Source organism: Phodopus roborovskii, unplaced genomic scaffold (genome assembly GCF_943737965.1).
Source record: "Phodopus roborovskii unplaced genomic scaffold, PHOROB, whole genome shotgun sequence".
Classification (NCBI taxonomy): Eukaryota; Metazoa; Chordata; class Mammalia; order Rodentia; family Cricetidae; genus Phodopus; species Phodopus roborovskii.
Window position 1 is genome coordinate 33,077,496 of NW_026126469.1, and position 20,218 is coordinate 33,097,713.

The window sequence follows — 20,218 nt, forward strand, 5'->3', positions numbered from 1 at the left end:
ACAAATGAGAATGAATGAGACCATAAATGAACAAGGATGTAACAATCTATAAAATGAAAGTTGTACACGTGAAAAGCAGAAAGACCATTTGGGAAAGGGAACCAGTTGGGGTCCGAGGTAGAGTAATGAGAGCTGAATATGACTAAAACGTATTATATACATGAATACGAATGTCATTATGGCACCTACTATTTTATACAACAAAATATAAACTAATTATAATAGCTAACTAATAAATAAAAATAAAATAAAGGCACAGATCAGAATATAAATTATAAAGTGAAGAGATAAAGGACCCTTTGGATCAACACTGAGATGTTAGTCTTTACTCTGACCTCCCATTCAGCCACAGAATTCCACCACTTCAAAGTTTCACCTTTGCTATGCAACTAAAACTAAGAGTTATAGTCTGCCTTAAGGATCTAACAATTATTTTAAAATACAAATAACAGAAAGTGAAAAATTAACAATTGTCCTCTCTTTTTAAAAATTTATTTTTATTTTATATGCATTGGTGTTTTGCCTGCATGTATGTCTGTGTGAGGGTGTTGGGTCCCCTGGAACTGGAGTTACAGACAGTTGTGAGCCACCATATGGTGCTAGGAATTGAGTCCAGGTCTCTGGAAGAGCAATAGGTGCTCTTAACCACTGAGTCATCTTTCCAGCTCCTGCCCTCTAACTCAGCAAGCAATTCATCTCCCAAACACGGATAATAATCCAAATCAGATCAAATGGAATGCTAGACCTGCTAGGAAGTCTAGCCAGTACTTGGAACTAGCATGACATCCCAAGATTTTTCAGGGGATGTTCAGTCACCATCCTACCCTTTACCTTGAGCTTTCAGAATGTTATAGAAACCACCAGAAACAACAAACAGATCACAAGCTAAGTCAGGAAGTAGTAATTTTACTGTCTGCTTAGCCTAGAAAACAAGATTTCCAGACATATTCTCAGGCTCCTCTAGTGGCTTGAATCAGTCCTACAGAAAGTTTAAATATATTTTCAGGTTCCCTAATTCATTGCTTTGAATATCTAATAATCTGGCTTGTAATGCCATGAATAGACACCAACACCATGAACTTATACAGATTCATCTAGAAGCTTTCCAAATCTAGGCTCTCCTGGAATTTACTTAATTGAGATCCTTTGGTGGGGCAGGACATGATGAGGAAAAGCTGACAATATTCCAAAAGGTTGCTTTCCCTTTCTAGGGATTCAGATCCACAATTGGACAAACAGCTATGAATGGCTTTAGAGCATGGAATAGAACATGTGTGGAGGCCAGTTTAAAGATGTAGAACAGACAGGGGTTTCAGTAAGAAACAACACTTGGCTTATAATCACTTGCTGGCCAATGCAGCTGTCCTGGACACCTTCTGGCTCTCAGAACCTTGACCAAAAGATCTCACTCCTTACCCAGGGTACCTCCTGCTGGTGATACTCGGCCATCTGCAGTCCTGACAAGGTGTGTGATCTTGGTTTTTCTTGCTTTTCTCTTTTGGCTGCCCACCAAAGGTTCTTGCATTGCTGGCTCTGGAGTGTTGGGAATGGATAGGGCATTTTTAACCTTATAAGCAGGCTCTGTGGTGTTTTTGTCTTCTGGAAATATGGCTGAAACACAAACACAAAACCACAAAGCATTAGCACCATTCTGGAAAAGACATACTTCTACCTAGCTGACCCATCTGAATAGAGAATTTACACTGAAGAGTTTTCAAAACATGATAGGAAAACAAAAAATGAAACATTCCCACAATTTGCTCCTATTTATGTTTCTCGGGTTTGCACATGATTCAGATACATCACCTCATCCATCTTTTATGGTGTAAAGTAATGCAGAAAGGATATCACATCTGACCAGCAAGCATTCCACCAAGATTTATTTCTCCAGCCTGCTCTTTCCCTGTCAACCACTTCTCCATTTGGTTAGGCTTGGGTAGGGTAGTGGTGTTATTGTATCCAAACCTTTCCCCTGTATCCTAAGAGATCACAAATCCTGGGTGTGATCAGGGCACCTTTCTGAGTTCCTTTGGGCCAGTTTAGTTGAACAGGGTGCTAAAAATAGTTTCTTGTCTTTTGAAGACTCAGAGATTAAATATGTGCTTTTTTTTTAAATGAACATTTATAGCTGGGACATTTACCTTTAAGTACCAGACTAGCATGATCAGGAAAAAAAAACTGTGAGGTTTAAACTTCTCTCATGCATGAGGTTAGGACTCCATTGGTGGAGTCAGCATGCAAATGAAATCTGAATTCTAGGACAGAGTGAACATGCTTAATGAGGTAAACTGAATGAAACACAGTTCATGGGGAGATTGCATTTTGGCACTGTAATTGCAAAACCAATACATCATTTAATAACAGAGAACTGAATTCTTAGTTACTTCCAAATCAAGAGTAAGGAAGGTGCATACCATTAAAGTTTTCTTTAGTTTTGATTACATGGGAATACTTGTCTTACACACTTTCTTAGGCATTCCTGCTTCCTATCCCCTTATTTTGAAATAAAAAAGGAACATGCAGTTACTAATTAAAAGGTAAATATACTATGGGACATACAGAGAGATGGTTCAGCACTTAAGCTCAATGGCCGTTCTTTCAGAGACCTGGGTTTGATTCCCATCACCCATGTAGCAGATGACAACCTTCAGTACCTTCAGTTCCAGAAAATTCAATACTGTCTTTGGGCCCTGGTGAACACTAAGCACACATGTAATACACAGACATACATGCAAGTAAAACACCCACACACGGAGGTAAAACGCCTATCATATAGATATATAGATTTAAAAAAATAAAAGCAATCATTTCATGGTTGGGACTTTTTTAAAAATGCCAGTGGCTGGCCTAAAAGCTTTTGGACAGGAAAAATGTTAAGCATTTTTGTATCAGTTTTAATGGGCATTCAGTCTCCTAATGGTAGGCATAGCAATCATTTCTGACAAAGAAAAGGGAAGACTGGGTCAGGAAATGAAGACGTGACATCACAAGGTCTAAGAAAATCTAAGAGGATAAATTCGATGATGGATCTGAGGGTGAGTGATGGGAGATGTCATTCTGTAAATATGCTTCTCATACTGGTTAATGAATAAAGCACTGTTGGCCAATAGGAAAGCAAGATAGGTGGGACTAAGAGACTAGGTGGAGAGAGGAAGTAGTAGGGAGGAGTCAGCATGTAGAGACTTAAGAGAGCAGAACGCCTGTCCCTCTCTCTGGTAAGATAAGACCACGTGGAAATACTTAGATTAATAGAAATGGGTTAATATTTAAGACATAGCTAGCCAATAAGAAATGCTAGTAACTAGCCAACAGCTTTATATCAAATACAGAGTTTCTGTGTGTTATTTGGGGCTGACACAGCTCTGGGACCATGCATGTGGTCCGGCAGGGAAAACCTACTCTTAACAGGTAGGCACTCACTTTGTTAAACTTCAGTCTCCAGCATTCTGAAGACTGAAGCAGGCAGAACTCTGGGTTTGAGACTAGACTGATCTACAGAGTGGGTTCCAGGACAGTCAGGGCTACACTGAGAAAGCCAACCAACCAACCAACCAACCAACCAACCAACCAACCAACCAACCAACCAAAACCCCTAAACATATAGTATAAAAAAGAAAGAACAAGATAAAGAGGACAATCCTGTAAGAATAGCAAAATATTACGATATTTTGCTGTGTAAATCATGGTCCCTTGCCTTTGATCGACACCTGAAATAAAAAGGTAGACAGACTCACATTCCACAAAACATGGGAAAATCACTCCAATTACATCAAAATAGAGTATGGGCTTCTCTCTGCCCTTGTATCAATATCTCCGTATTGCAACACGATGCCTGTGTGGGGACAGGCTTAAGGCAGCAATTACTTAACAATACCCCCCAAACACTTCTTAAGTAATGTTTCTAAATACTATTTCAAGTACAGAATCCACTATTTAAAAAAAAAATAGCCTTCTTATAATTTTAGACCAAATCCCGGGTTCAAGAATGGCATAATTTTGATGCTAGGCAGTCAGGCTCAGACTACTGGTACTTTTCTTCTTAGTATAAGTCAGTGGTAGTATATATCTAACATTTTAAAAAATAAAGGCTCTAACTTAAACAAACAAACAAACAAAACAAAAACTACAATTTGGTTAGAAACACCCCAAAGAAGTTTAATTACTATATAACCTTAAAACTCAAAGCCTCAGACAAGTTTAAAGAAGCCAAACCCAAATTTATAATGAACATCAAATAATGTTTCTGTTGCATATTTATAAGCTTCAGCTTTGTTGTTTTCTGATCCAGATCCCTCACCTGTCACTCTAGCTAGAGGGAGTTCTACTCACCTCTCCAATATCAGCACTTCTTTACTAGTGGACCATCCCAAAATCACACCAATTTTACTTTCATATTTCTATCTGGAAAAAAAAAATCTAGAAGGGCAAAGCACAGTTCAAGTTTACTATATAGGAAAAAGAGCCATAGTAAAGAAAAGGCTAAGGAGTTGGTGAGAAGTCATGTGACTTCCAGAGACTACATGATATCAGAGACAACAGCTGAAGGCACCAGGATTCCTCTCTTGAACTGCAGTTCACTAACTGTGAGACCATGATCTCACCATGTAGGGATGTGAACTGGGCTAGATTAGCTCTTAAAGAAGATACTCTGACCTAAAAGGATGATATTGCCAAAGACTACAATAAAGGTTGTATCAGGGAAAAGTAGATCTTTTAGTCAGCTCCAAGTGGGAAGGTCACTTGTAGATTAGCATTGTTTTTGTTGATTTTCAGTGATGAACCTTGAAGTAAATTAAATTCTACTAAGTAGTTGCTGTTTTTAAAATCTCTTCCAGATGACCCAGTAGAGACACCTTAGAGAACAAAGGCATGGCTACTAAAGGACTAGGTATGGATGGAGAATTCGGTCCACAGGCAGACAGGAGGAGGAAGTTGAAGAAAGGATATCAGCAAGACCCTATTGTAGATGTCAGCCTATCAGAGGAAGGTAAGAAATAAGTTACAGACTAGGTGAAAGGAAGGTTTATGTCACCCATGGGAAGTCTGTTTCTGTGCCCCAGAGTGAAGTTACACTGCTTACATTTCATCTAAACCTATTATCAGATCTAAAAGCAACCATGGGCTCTGCTGATCCACTTGACAAAGGTATGGGATAAGACCTAGACTATGTTGGAGAGTTACAGAGCAGAGAGTAAGAGTTTTGCCTAGTGCTCTGATCTGAGATTAAATCCAGAAAATATGTCCATGTATCACGGCCTACACAAAGGGTCAGCCCTTAGGGATAATCTCCAAGATAGAAGAACTAAGGAAGCTAAGGGTAAGTCAATAAATCATCCTCTATGACAAAACAGTATTCAGCCGCACCAACCCAAAGCAAAACAAGTGAGAGGCAGGGAATATGGAGCACGAAATAAAACAGCTCAGGGAGAAAAATCAAGTCCCTCTTCCCCTACTCAAACAAATGGAAATATGAGAAAAGCTTTGACATCCAGAAGCATATTAGCCATTTCTCTTTGGGCTTTTAATTGAACACACAAAATTACTCAAGCACACTGAACAAGTCCACAGGGCTGATTTTCACACTTGACAATAACCATAGCACACGTGAAGTACATCATCTGAGGGTGATAATACCAGTTCACTCCTGGAGCCACATTAGGACTGTGGCAATAAGAGACTGCTTTGTTTTCCAAACTACTCCCCAAATGTGGAGAGTATTCTTTGGGAAAGCAGTGCTGCACTTGGACTGCACCCCAGGAGGCTATTAAAACCAAGAATTTACATTCCAACTGGGAAAGTCAAAGTTGTATTGAAATCATTATGGCTGTATCTGAAATCTCATTGCCTTTGGTTGGTCTCCCATGAACTAAAACAAGTCAGATGCGGACTAACTAAGGAAAAGAGAATGGAATGAAGGAACCAGATCTGGGAGCTCTATGATCCTGGGAGACTTTGCTGGAGTTACAGACCAACAGTTCCAACTTAAGTACAGAGGATCAAGTTAGTCTGGTCTAAAGTCCTACCTGTACAAATAGGCCACCACTCTGACTCCTGTAATTGTATTATACATTGCAAACAAACTATTCTGATGGAGATTTTGCAATGCAGCCCTGGCTGACTTGGTACTTATTATATTGTTCAAGTTGCCCTAAAATTCAAACAACCCTCCTTCCTTAGGCTCTCAAATGTTGGGATTACAGTGGACCAAACGAGGGCTAAAAGTTGACAGATCTGCCTGGAAAAATGGAACAGTAATGGCCACAATACTTAAGTATTCTTTTCCTCTTTAAGGTTTGGTTGGTTTTCATTTTTTCTTATCAGGTGTGTGGGGCTGATAAACTCTCTAATTCAATGGGGTTACTATCAAAATCTAGTAACAATAAAAAAAGAAAAGCCCTCCAAAGTGTCACTAAGTGCCTCCAAAGTGCCATTGTTGTGTTGTGTAATTAGAAACCCTTAGTCACCACATTCCATGGAAAGACTAGGGTAGGTCTTCTTATTTGACCAGAAAAATCTTGTCAATTCTAGGTCATGAACAACCACCCCCTCCCTTTTGATAAATGCTAAAAGTACCCTGAACTATGGTTTTATCCCATGTCTTTCTATATTTATATCATGCAAAGCAAAGTTTAATAAGCAGTGAAATGGCCATGGGTGTAAGAAAGGATATGGGCCTGGATAGTTTACAAAGTTCCCTCCTGAACAAGCAAGTATTGGGGATGACATGAAAATAAATAACCAAAACAAGTCAATTTAAATTACAAGTGATTTTCTGATGCTCAAATTGATTTCTGGTTTTCTGGCCATGTAAAATGAATTTGCACTCTATTGTAAGTAAAAGAAATACCCTTTCAGAGCATGGCCTCCAAAGTTCTGTTCAATATACATCAATAATATGTAAGTAATTAAGTGTCACCAATAACAACTCTACTTCTACTAAACTCTGGGAACTACATAGCATACTTAAAACTGATTGCCTTTTCTACCTCCACATAGGGCAGAGCATTAGAGCTGCTGGTATGCTGTTTCTAGTATCATAGAACCCTAAGACAACAGAGGAAAGTTGTCATGCATTTTGAGGGACATGGTCCCTGGGTTCGAGGCCAGTGTGGTCTACAGAGTGAGTTCCAGGACAGGCAAGGGTACATGGAGAGAAACTTCTCTGGAAAAACAAAAACAAAATGAAACAAACAAGCAAACAATAACAACAACAACAAAAAGAGGGACATAGAACTTAAAGTTTATGTATTATCATGTATGCCATTCCCATGCCCTGTAAAGGAATTAAATGTGTTTTGTACAAATATAGAGTAAATTATAGTAAGGTCAAGCAATTTGTCCTAAGAAAAAGTACTAATCAGTGGCAGGTCTGAGAATATGGATCTTCTAATCCATGGCAAGTGAGTTTTTCACTTTACTCTGTACATGCACTCTGTACTTCTGTAGGATCAAAACTTATTTAAAACAGCATCATTACAAATGATGAGTAACATGAGCTCAGATACCTTGAGATTACTCTGACAGTTCATTAGTGCCTTACTATTAGGAAATATGTGTAGAAGATATTTTTTAAAATGCACAAGCAGAGAAATTTTAGTTAGGGAATATTAGGATTTAATACTGGAAATAGTATAATTCATATTCTATTTTGCCTGCCCTTAGGCTGAAATAGTATTCCATTTAAGTTGTGAATGGGAAATAATGGGTCAGAAAGCAAATGCCAGGCTGGAATTTTAGAAAAAATAAAATGACAAAAGCAGACAAGGCTTACTTAATACTGTTACTATTAAAGCAGTTTGTTTATTGAATCAGACTTTAATATTTTGGATAAATATTTTTAAAATGTGCGGTTCTTCTGAGCGATTTAGGACAAAAATAATATTTGGTCACCTGCCTGCACCCCCTCATCCCCCATAGCAAAGGAACACAAGTGTGTATGTGAGTTAAGAGATGTGGGCTTAGAAGGCTGGTGAGATGGGTCAGTGGGTAAGAGTGCTTGCTGTGCAAGCATGAGCACCTTAGTTTGAATGGCTATGTGTACCTGTAACCCTAGTACTGTGAGAACAGAGACACGAGGGTCACTGGGACTCTCTGGCTGCCAGTCTAGCTCCCAATTCCATGAGAGACTCTGTCTGAAAGGTGAAGAATGTTGCAGTAGGACTCCTTCTTCCTCCACGAGAGCTCAGCACATGCAGGCACAGGTGTTTGTGTCCCATCCTCCATGAGTGAACACACACACTACTACATGGGGTAGTTGGATTCAATCACTGAGTGTCCATTCTAGACTTAAGAAAATTCCTGGGTAGCCTAGAACACATTCTGTAGCCCAGGCTATCAAACTTATAGTAATCCTACTTCCTCCTCCTGAGTGTTAAATTTACACCTGACCCAATTTATTCATTTGTATTAGGTGGCTCACTATGTATAGGTTCGCTTTTGTTGATACAAAGAGAATAAAACTTTCATATAGCTCTTTAAGTGGAATATTTCAAAGATACCACTGACTTTTCAAATAAGGTCACTTTCTTTTCCTTTTAAGAGACAAGGTTTCATGTAGCCCAACTGGACTCAAACTCACAGTGCAGCTGAGGATAACATTTAACTCCCCTCTAAGTTCTACCTCTCAAGGGCAGAGGTGCACTAACAAACCCAGCTCCAGTGAAGTAACCAACTAATCACTAAAAATATTAAGCCTTTTAAAATATCTATGATAAACACATTGTGTATCTGTGTCTGTGGGGGGTCAGATGGAGGAAGAAAAGGCAGGCTCTTTAACTTACAGAAATTAGCACATACCTAAGGGTTCAGTTATGACTATAATGACAGTTTTATATATATAAGTAGGGTGTGGACAATTTAAAAGTGACATCTGTACTAGGACCCATGACTAGTTTGACTATACATATGCCTCAGGTGAATTCTGTTTTAGCATATTTAGAGGTACTGGGAAAAGAACATGTGAGGGACAGAAGTAAGGTCAGAAATCACTTCGGTTAGCTTGCCATTCTCAGCTAGCCAGGAGGACCCCCACTTTCCAGTCCTGACTCCCATGCTTCTGCACCACAGACACAAAGGATTAATGTGATTCAAAGGCTGCAAATCTCCTTTTATCAAACTAAATACCACACAACACACTGATTAGCAGCAAAAACCATTTAAAATAAAAATAATCTCAATATGAACACATATGTCTAATATTGATTGAACCAGCCTAGATTTTGAATTTTTTTAAAGAATATGAAATTATTCCATTTTTTGGTTAGACCACATATAATTAAATAATATACTGTTTCTTTTACCTTCTGTAGGGTGAATGGCATCCAAGAAGAATTGCTTGTGTGACCATTTATCCCCACTTCCTAAAACAAGAACAGAAAAGGAGAGAACAATGAAGCTCTACTCCCAGCACAGATATACACAGCACTGAACATAGCTGTGTGCAAAGTGACTTGAACATGAAACATGCACATCAAATAGAAATTAATTTCAACTATTTTATTCTTGAAACTATTTGCCAACTAAAAAAGTGAGACTACGTAAGACATAGATAAAAATAAACAAATTCTGTCCTTTGTGAAATATGTTAGACAATATTTTGACTTTAAGATCTGTAAAAGGAAATAACAAAAGCTGGTATTTTACCTACATTATGTTTACTCACTGGAAGCAGAAGAAAGCAGATCATCAACATGTAATGCCAGAAGTTGATGTGAAGATGAGACCGAAATTAAGTGAAGGCTGCAGGTGCAGGAACACACAGGCACATACATCCATACATAATGCGTGAAAGTCTCAATACTGAAGCCTAACATGCTGTACACTTGGCCATGCAAGTAGCATGCGAATAAGCCTTAGGTGAGCAGGTTTATGGTAGCTGTGACAATGACATGCAGGACACCTAGGAGAGTCCGTCTCCATGGTCACAACTATACTGAGCCAGATGTGAGGACCTATCTTTTGTGTGTAAGAATAAATGTCTTGAAATCTTAACTTAACTAGAAATCTTAACATGAACCCTGAAGAGGTTCAAGGGTCCATCAAGCCCACAATAGCAATGGATATTCAGGGGAGGGCAAGTTCAGAGAAGGTGATAGGGTGCACAAATTCCTAATACCCTCCGGAAAAAAATAGTTCAGTGGCTGAAGGAAATTGGAGAGTCCACCCAACAATGAAGCACAGATGAGGAAAAGATGTTACAATTTAGGAGTAGAAAAAAAAAGTTGTGAGAATTCTTAATTAACAGAGAGAGTATAAAATGGTTGGACTTCAACAAGACTATAGAACTGTAGGACTTCAGGAAGTAGGATAATGTGGTCAATGTATGAAAGGTTGCCAAATATGAGAAAAATAAGAATAGCCAAACAAAATAAATGGCTAAGAGGCCCAGAAGACTAAATTACAAATTGCACCAAATATAAATGAGAGGCAGCAATTTTAGGATTCATATGAAAAAAAAAAAAAAAAAACTGTGTTCAAAGAGACAAGTAATGGATTTGAGCAGAAATCTAAATGAAGGGTATTTGCATAGATGCAGAGTCTTAGAGAGGGTGAAGACGCCATGTCAAGAGCTGATGGCGCTGAAGCAAGCAATGGGGGGAGGGGGCAGAAGAGGTGCACAGAAGCTTTGCTCAAGGATGAATCTGGGATGGAGGTGACCAAGAAACCTTAATGGAGGATGGAAGGCACCAATACCTTTTTCTGGAACATTAGGCTTCTCCTTTTTGTGCTTATATCTGCTGACAATTTTGTGGAATAAGTTCTTTTTCTGAGACTGGAAAGGACCTACAGACAATATTATAAATATATTTTAAGTTCACAATGTTGCATAAAACAATATTGTGGGTTTTGTTGAGTTGTTTTTAATTATCACTCCCTCCTCCCTTCTATGGAATGAGTAAACAGAGTTGCAGAAGTGTTCTCTGGCAGGTTCACTCGGCTAGCAAGTGCTCAGCCCATTTTGTTAGGCTTACTTAAAACTCAGAGAGATTTCCCTTGGAAATGTGTTGGGCAAAAGCCTCCATTAGGGCTGGGACTCCCTGGGAGGATGCTGCAGATATAGTGGGTTTAAACAGACTATAATCAGCTAACAGCAAAGAGATGATGGTTTGAAATAGAGAAGGCTTTGACTTTAGACTCCTAAATGCCATGAAGGAAAAGGACAGAATGAATGCCTCACTCTAAGAAACTGATATCACAAGGACAGCACTTTCAGAATAACCATTGGCCTGGGAGCATTAGATAATTTTCTGGCCCTTACAGAGGCTAGGAAGGGAAGGAAGGCACTGGTTGTGATTTTAAAAACAGAAGGATATTTGCTAAAGAGACAGCTCAGAATCTTAGTCCTTTCAGATGAAATGGAACTGCTATTTCCCAGTTAAGGATCAGAGTTAACAGCATCCTTCTCGAAGCTGGGTGCTTTCTATACATTGCAGATCTTTAGGATTGAATAATTTTTTACATGGCTTCTGTTATCTCATCTATAAATGGGGATCATCACAGTGCCTAACTCACTGGGTTGGTGTGAGGATCAAAAGGCTCTTAAGTGTCACAGGCTCCCCCTGCTGCATCTCCCACTTGTTAATGTTTACAGCAAACTCTGCCTTCTGGCTGACAGCAAAGTACCAGTGTTTCTGTGTGGTCAGTTTTTCCATCTGTGCTCTAAGCCACTTCCCACTTGAGCATCAGTGTACAAACATTATTCCTCCCAATTAAAAAACAAAAGAGGTATTGGCATTTGCTCAAATATCTCACATTTGTTACTGCCCCTTCCCCCAAATCCTATGTAGCAAAACTGTCCTCAGAAGGGTGGCCTACAAGCTTATTTTCCTGTTGTGTGTGAAACCCATATCAACTAGATATTTTCCCTGACACTCAAGAAAAACCTGTATATTTCAGGTTACCTACAACTCAACACTATGAAAGCCAAATGGTGATTTTCACTGTACTGGGATGGTTAGCAACTCCCACAATGACTGCCCACTTGGAGCACATCTTTCTCCCTTCAACACTTCTTTCACAGGGCACCTAGGATCAAGTGTTTTACTTTGTTTCTCCCCTAAGGGATCTTTGTCTATGTCCATTGCTTCCTTCTCTTGCTAGGCACCCCAAGTTGGGGGACAACAAAGATTTGCTGCTTGTTCTCTACTCTCACTTTCATGATTATTTGTAATCTCTGCTTTAAATTCCAACTACAGGCTGATGACTCACAAATACATCACTCTAGTCAGATTTCTGTGTACTTAAAATGTCAGCAACCTCACAATATAAAACACGGACCTATGAGATTCAGAGAACTGTCATGTCTGCAACCCCATATCCTTGTTTACCTCTCTCTAGTTGGCCATGTAGTCTCAATCTTACTTTAAGGATCTTTGTGTCAGCTGTTATTTCTGTTTAAAACCGCTCTGCCTGTATCCAAACATCAACAAGGCTAACTTGTTTACTCCTCCAGACTCCCCCATGCAAAGCTGCAGCCCAAACTCATGCCCATCACTTGAGATCTCACTTTCCCAACAACCCTTTATTTCAGATGATTAAAAAACAAGCACACAAAACAGCTCCATTGTACCAAATAAAATCACTCAAAATATAGTTAATATTTTTCCCTCTAGAGATACACGCACCATCAATCAACTACAGAACATGTTATTACCTTAAAAATGTCATACCTGCCAGCAACTACCCATCTTATTCTATATTTCCCTACTACTGAACTAAGTTCTATCTCCACAGGTTTGCCTATTTAAAAATTTAGATTTAGCATAATATTTCTAGGGCCCATCTGTGCTGCAGCAAGCATATATCAGGATGAGTGCTCACTGCATGGATATCCCATATTTGATCAGTTTAGGGACTGATGAACGTATTTCACCCTTTTGTTTATCATAACACAGTTGGTATAAACAGCAATGCACAGGTGTTTTTGTGGATGTAGGTATTCACTGCTCTTAGGCATACACCTTGGGGTAGGATTGCTAGGTCATGTGGTCAGCATGTCTAACTGAGATAGCTGCTCTGGTTTATACTCCTGATGGCAGTTCAGAAAGGCTTCAAGTTCTCCACCATCTCTAACACTTGTTATTTTCAGTCCTCATGGTCATTTAAGGATTTGGGCAACTTTTCAATTAATAGTGATTTGTACATCTCCGCAGAAATATCCGTTTTGATCACTTGCCTATTTTTGTTATTTTCATTGTTCCGTTTTAAGATTTTTAAAAATAGTCATGGCAGTTCCCTTTAAAGTACAAAAATTTTAATTTGATACCATCTAATTTATCTATTTCTCTGTTATCTTTTGCTACATGAGTTTTTGATATCTTATTTAACGATCCTCTGTTAGTGTGAGGCTATAAAGATTTAACTACAGCATTGAACAGAAATGTGAGAATGAACATTGGTCTTGCTTGGATTCTTACAGGAGAGCATTTACTCTTTTATTGCTAATAGAACATGGATGCCACATGTCAAGATTAGGCAAATCTTTCTTCCTCTGTTTTGTTGAATGCCTTTATCATGAAGGAGTATAAGGTTCTGTCAAATACTGTTATAACATCTACTGAGATATTCATATAGTTTGGGGTTTGGATGTATTGCTACTAGACTAAAATTCAGTGAACTGACTTTTGGGTGTTAAAGTAACCTTGTAATGGTAGGGTGAGAATCTAATTTAGGTATTGTGTATACTGCTTATTTTGTATGTTACTATTTGTTGAGGATTTTTACATTCATATTGTAAGGTATTAACTGTAGTTTTCATGTCTTGTAATGTCTTTGACATCAGAATGAGCCATAGGTATTGACATCTCTAAATTTTTAAGTTTATGAAGAATTGGTTCCAATTCCTTTTTTGTTTATATGTATGTATATGCTCCATATGAATGCAGGTAATTTCTCTTAAAAGTCTGGTAGATTCTAGATGTGGCACTATCTGGGCCTGGGCTCTCCACATCCTGAGCACATTTGACTGACGATTCAACCTCAGTTATAGGTTTGTTTTAGAGTTGGCTTTGGTAGTTTTATGCTTTCATGAGAAAATGTTCATCATATCAAGGTTATTTAATTTACTAGTTTATAGTATTCTGTGTGTAGTACTTAAACAGTTTTTTTTTTGTTCATTTATGTTCAGTTGATAGTAATGTTCTATTTCATTTCAGAATTCTACTAATGTCAATCACTGTTTTTCTTGGTCACAATCTAGTTAAATATTGCTATTTTCAACTGGTTTTGTTGTTTCTCTGACATTGTTTCTCTATTGCATTTCATATCATTAAGTTTTTAAATGTTTACTATTTTTCCTTCTGTTTCCTTTCAATTTGGGTTTGCCTTTCTTTTTTCGGCATCTTCAGGTAAAAGCCTAGTTAGAGTATTGATTTCAGATCTTCTTTCATAAGGACATAAATTTCTCTTCAGCTTAAGCTGCATCTCTCTTATTTTGATACTCTGATTTCATTTGCATTCATCTCATCATTTAAGATTTTTTTTCTACTACTGATTTTTAATTTTTTCTGCTATGGCCAGAGAAAATACTTTGTTAATTTAATTTTAAATTGATCAGTTAGGTTTATGGCCTACCACGTATCTAATTTGTCGTACACACTTGAGATACACATTAAGCAAATGCTGGGTCTGTTAGTTCTAGTTGTTTGAATGTTGTTCAAATGCTCATATTCCTTGTATAGTTGTTCTACCAGTCTGTTCTTTTATTTTTCAGAGCACTTCCAAACACATAACATACTCTCTTTACTTGGGGCTTATTTATATTTATCTGGTCCTTCTAGTATAATGAAACCTCCATAACAGCAGGTTCTTTGATTTTATTCACAGCTATAATCAGAGTGCCTAGAATAGAGTTTAGTATAGGGCAGATTCTCAAAAAAGAATCACTTCATAAATTACAAATCTCCTACAGCACTGACATAAAATGTGTGAGAAATGTATTTTTTTAAAAGTGTTTTGAATTTTTAAATTTAAAAAACATTTTTAAATATTAAAATGTATGTTTTTAAGTGTTTTTTAAACCAATGATACCCTAAAGTTCTGCAAATATTATGGACACAAATCATTCTTCTAAATAACCAGTAGCAAATATTTCTGAATTAGTTGAAGTGGTTTGAAATGAAAATTAAAAAAGCTTCTATGCTTGCTTTTTTAGAGAGAAAATAAATTAACAAGTACAAAGTAAACCTGTAATGTGCACATGCTATATTGATATTAGCAATGTTCTTTATAATTTGTTTGTAAGCATTGCTTCCTATATTTTATGAAACCCTGGCACCTGCAGGGTGGTACACCTGAATGACATGTAGGCAATCATTGTAAGTAGGAGAAGGCAGAATAAACATTTTGAGACTTCTGGGGCTCACAGAGACCCTACTGATTTACCTGTGGGAATTATAAGGTATTGGTCTGCACAGAAAGGGATATAAAAACAGACTGATTTGGTGTATGGGGTGGCTAAGAAAAGAAGAAAAGGACTCCTATCTGAGAAATCTGATAAGTATACATTAAGGTCAAAGCTAAAGATAAATCTGTTCCTATTTACACACACACACACACACACACACACACACACACACACACACACACACACACAGCGGCTTTGTATACAGAAGAGCTTACATAAGCTTACATTTAAAAAAATTCCTTGCTCTGAACCATCCCCCAAAGATGACTATAAGTACTGTAAACAAATGATGGCTTCTTCAAAGATAGTGACAAAAACATGAAAGGAAAGTAATGAGTAAGATCTAATCACAGTCACAGAAACGCAGTGATTTAGGAGTCAATAAAAGAACAATTTCATTTCTGCTCACCAGCATGGCACATGTGTTTGACAAGTTGTCTAAACAAAATAAAGTAAAAAAACTGATGGAAAATAGGCATCTTTTTTTACCCCCTTTGTTACATTAACACAGAAGGGAGCACAAATTGGGGGAAAAGGAAGGGAATGAAAAGCAGGAAAAAATGTTCTAGAAATAATCATTCAGAAAACAAAGAAAAGATAATTGTTCTTTTCTCACACTATACTTCAGGCTTCTGTTCCATCTCTTTTCCCACAAAACTGCTTAAGAGAATACTGGCATCAACTGCAGCCTGCTGGTAGGTAAAGTGGCTCAGTTCACCACTTGTAACTTGAGCAAGGATTTCCTGAACTCTGAGGGTGTCAAACTTTTACATTGTACTCCAACTTTCAGCTGGGTCAAAATAGTAGAGCCTTGCCACAAGCCAAGGGGTTAAGAAGATTGACACTGAGCTCTTGACAATAACTTTTCCAAAGCATTAATGCTCAGTGTCCTGGAAAATGGACATTTTGGGTATATGCTGCAGACACAGGAGCCACTTTAGTGGTAATTTTTCAAGGCCAGAGGTAAGACTTGCGCTTCTAAGCTGTTGTGTCATAAATGCCTGGTCTAACTTTACTGCCAGTTACTTCCCCCAGGTTCTATACTTTCATGTGTTCTAATCAATATAAAAGCATAAGGATTTTCCCTCCTAAGACTAGGCTGGCATTTTTTGTATTGGTTGTATAACCAATGAATTGATAAATTCCTTTGCAATAATTTGTAGCAAATTGCTCCAGCTGCCAGGTATTGATCTGAGTAAGTTGAAAAGTGTAACAGCCACTATTAAATTTGAATTCATGAATGGGGTGGAGCTACTTAGTTGGACTGGACACCCATGATTAAGGAACTCAAGCCTGTGTCAGTTGAGGAGAGTTGGGGAAGAGGCTCAACAAAGTGTGTGTGAAAACAGCATTATAAAACCCATTGCTTTGAATGAGAATTAAAAACACAAATAAAACATAAGTAAAATTGGATATAGTCTTACAAGATTATAACTTACCAAACTAAACATAATATGAAAAAATTCATCATAGTGTGTCTTTTATAGCTGCAAATCTGCTGTCTCTATCTTCCTGAGACAGTTGGGTAGAAATGAAGACTCTCAAATACAAAATGACAAAGTTCTACCTAAACTGGAAACTACAAGTTCCTAGCAGGAGAGCCTAGCCTAGCTATCTCACAGGCTGAAAGTGTCCTCAACTTCAAGCAGCAGATTCCAATTTTCATGCTGTGAAACTGCTTCTTTTATTACCACTGTGATTCAAAAATTAAAAAAAAAATTTTAGCCATCTTATGGAGAGGAGAATAGCTAGATTAAATAAATTTTATGTTAGTATTTTATATGTTAAGCAAGTGTTGTACCTAGCTAGCTTCTGCTTAGCCATTTACATTCTTTTTCCACTTTTATTTTTTAAAATATTATATTACCCATATTATGTCTTTGTACCACATGCAAGCAATCTCTGTGGAAACCAGAAGAGGGTATCAGATCCCTTAGGACCGGAGTTACAGATGGTTGTATGCTGCCATGTGGGTACTGGGAACCTAAGTCCTCTCAAAGAGCAGCCAATGCTTTTAACTGTTGAGTCATCTCTCTAGTTCTCTACGTAACCATTTTTAATTTTAATATTAAAATATAATGTAGGTTGGAAAAAAAAGAACAGCAGCACATTTGATAAGTGCCAAAAAAAATATATAAAGAAATAAAGAATAAGGAGAAGTCATGGATCAAGATGGAGCTTAGTTAAAACATTCTAAATTGAACTCAATTTACATTTTCTACAGGACCCTACTGCTGTTTGACAATTACTGTTTTCCTAGAATTCCAACTGCTGAGGCTTTTTAAAAACAACACTTCATATGTTATCAGTACAGATAAACTGATATTCGAAAGGGAAACCTCTCAGACATTAAAGTTTAACTTAGACTTTATATAAAGCTTCCCTACAAAATCACACAGAAAGAACCAAGAGATAACCTGGAAAACAATGTAAGATTGGGCTTCTTTAGCTGAACTGCACTGTGAGCTAGATGGATCACAATTTATTGGATAGTTTGTTCTTAGAAGCAAAGGGAAATTCGATTCCTAAATCATCATGCTGAGTTCTCCTATGACAAAATAGACCAAGACCACTTGCAAGAGGTGGCAGTAATTGTCATCCCTTTCACTGTAGGGTTTCTGACATAAGGGGTAGAGAAGAAATAACAGGAAAACTATGGAAAAGAAATGAAAGGGCACACATACACAAATGAACCAATGATAGCAATGGGAAAATAGAGGAGTAAACCCAAGCAAGTACTATGATTCTGAGATATGCATCCGTGTGAAATCATAAAGATAGTATTTCTTCTAGAAATCACATTTCAGAAAAATTTTATATAGTTCATATAAAACCCACAAATACCCAAAGGGTACCAAGTATATGTGAGAAAAAAAAAATGTTGAATGACAATGAATGCAGGAGAAAACAATACAGACAAATGGGAAACTGTCGGGGTTAAAAAGTTAAAAATGAGTTTTCTAGCCAGGCATGGTTGTTCACAACTTTAAATCCCAGAACATGGGAGGCAGAGGCAGGTAGATCTCTGAGTTTGAGGACCACCTGCTCTACACAGTGAGTTCCAGGACAACCAGAGCTACTCAGAGAAAACCTGTTTTGAAAAAGAAGAAAAACAATGAGTTTCCTATGGACACATGATCTACAAAAGAACTGATGATCTCATACACAGTGTTTATTTTGAATGACTCATTATGCAAAGGTGCAAAGGGTCTAGAGTCTAGGAAAACAATCTCTCAATCCCCTAAAGATCAGGCAATTACAGCACAGCTGGTATGGTAATTTCATTAATAACTCACAGTCTAGTACACTGCTAATGCCAATTTGCAAATTGGTTATGAATACTATTTCTCTAGTCTGCTAAATAGAATAGATTATTTAATTTTTGCTTTATTTTAATTCCATTTTGTTTTATGAAACATAATATAGAAACAATCTAAAAAGAATTAGAAGGCTTCCCACATACATAATTACTGATATACCACTGAAAAACCAGTAGCTTTGTGGCTTGAGAAGTAAAACGAACAAGTTACTTGTGTATAAAGCACAATGCAAAACTACAAAAAGCTATTTCACATCAAAGAAATACTATTAATCTTAGCTGGAGAAGAGAAAGCATGTAATAGACAATCAAGAAAGGTTTTGTGAAAATAGATCCTAACTTCAGGGTTTTGGCTTTAGAAAAATAATCTAGCAGTAATTTCTGGGGTAGATAATTCAGCCAATTTCACAGCTATAAAATGAATGTCCTGAACTGTAAGGAGTGGGATAAGGAATGTGTCTTGAACATCAATCAATTAAGTGCCATTTTGGTGCTGTGTGAAGTATTTATCAGCATCTTTAAAACCAAGAAGTGAAGCCGGGTGGTGGTGACACATTGCCTTTAATCCCAGCACTCTGGGAGGAAGGCAGATCTCTGTGAGTTTGCGAACAGCCTGGTCTACAACAGCTAGTTCCAAGATAGGCTCTAAAGCTACACAGAGAAACCCTGTCACAAAAGACCAAAAACAAAAAGTGTGGGAGCTCAAGGCAGCTGACATCTTTGGGCTCATGGACTACATTACATATTCCTAAGTATCTTCAGGACAAAGATTGCCATTTCATGTGGTAACTGACTCTGGTGTTCACATGCCTGTCGATAGGTCTACTTTACCTCTTGTCTTACCATCTTGGAAGATCTTCACAGAACACTATTTGATTTTCTCAGTTAGGAAAAGCAGGTGATGCTGCTTTTCCTGTTAAGTTCTTAATTCTTCAGCTTCTTATAACCACAGAGGGAGATGGGTAATTCTATAGTTATTTTATGGCCCCCAGCCTTTAGTCACAAGCCTTTCAATAATATCCAGAAATGTGTATCTCAAAGTGATCTCTTCTTTGTGCTAAATACAGTGTGCAAGAGGTTAATAGATCTTGAGGGAGAACGGCTTGGATTTTATTAAAGAAAAAAAATATAAATGTATCTTTCTGTAGTTTATATATCTTAAATATTCCCTCAAAATCCACAAAATCAGGGAATCAACTGATTTGACACAAGCAGGAAACAGGTAGCCACTTTTATAAGAAAATTACAAAAAACACATCTATCGAACCCTGCTCAGAATTTGATCCTGAAGCAGCACAGCTCAATCACACCTGTGCATCACCTCTCTAGTTCCCGTTCCTGGCCGGACAACTCACTGAAGGACATACCTGTGGGGAAAACTAGGGAAAAATTTTTCTAACCAATCTTTGGGCCTAAACACAAATTAAAACACTAAGTTCTTGTTGACAGCAATACTTATATTCTAGGTAGGCCAATTCTTCATTGTGCCTGAGTGG

General features: G+C 37.6%; 2 protein-coding genes across 9 annotated transcripts in view; one reads left to right on the forward strand and one right to left on the reverse strand.

Moving 5' to 3' along the window:
* The window catches only part of Cd47 (CD47 molecule), an 812,520-nt gene that overhangs the window by 310,938 nt on the left and 481,364 nt on the right, over positions 1–20,218 (forward strand). The gene's annotated exons all lie outside the window — the stretch shown is intronic.
* Positions 1–20,218, reverse strand: part of Bbx (BBX high mobility group box domain containing) — a 231,707-nt gene that overhangs the window by 5,962 nt on the left and 205,527 nt on the right. Inside the window, exons 14-16 of the mRNA XM_051191598.1 lie at positions 10,693–10,782; positions 9,300–9,359; positions 1,417–1,611 (exon numbers count right to left, since the gene is read on the reverse strand). Coding sequence (XP_051047555.1) covers positions 1,417–1,611; positions 9,300–9,359; positions 10,693–10,782 — 345 coding nt within the window. The remainder of the gene's footprint in view (positions 1–1,416; positions 1,612–9,299; positions 9,360–10,692; positions 10,783–20,218) is intronic.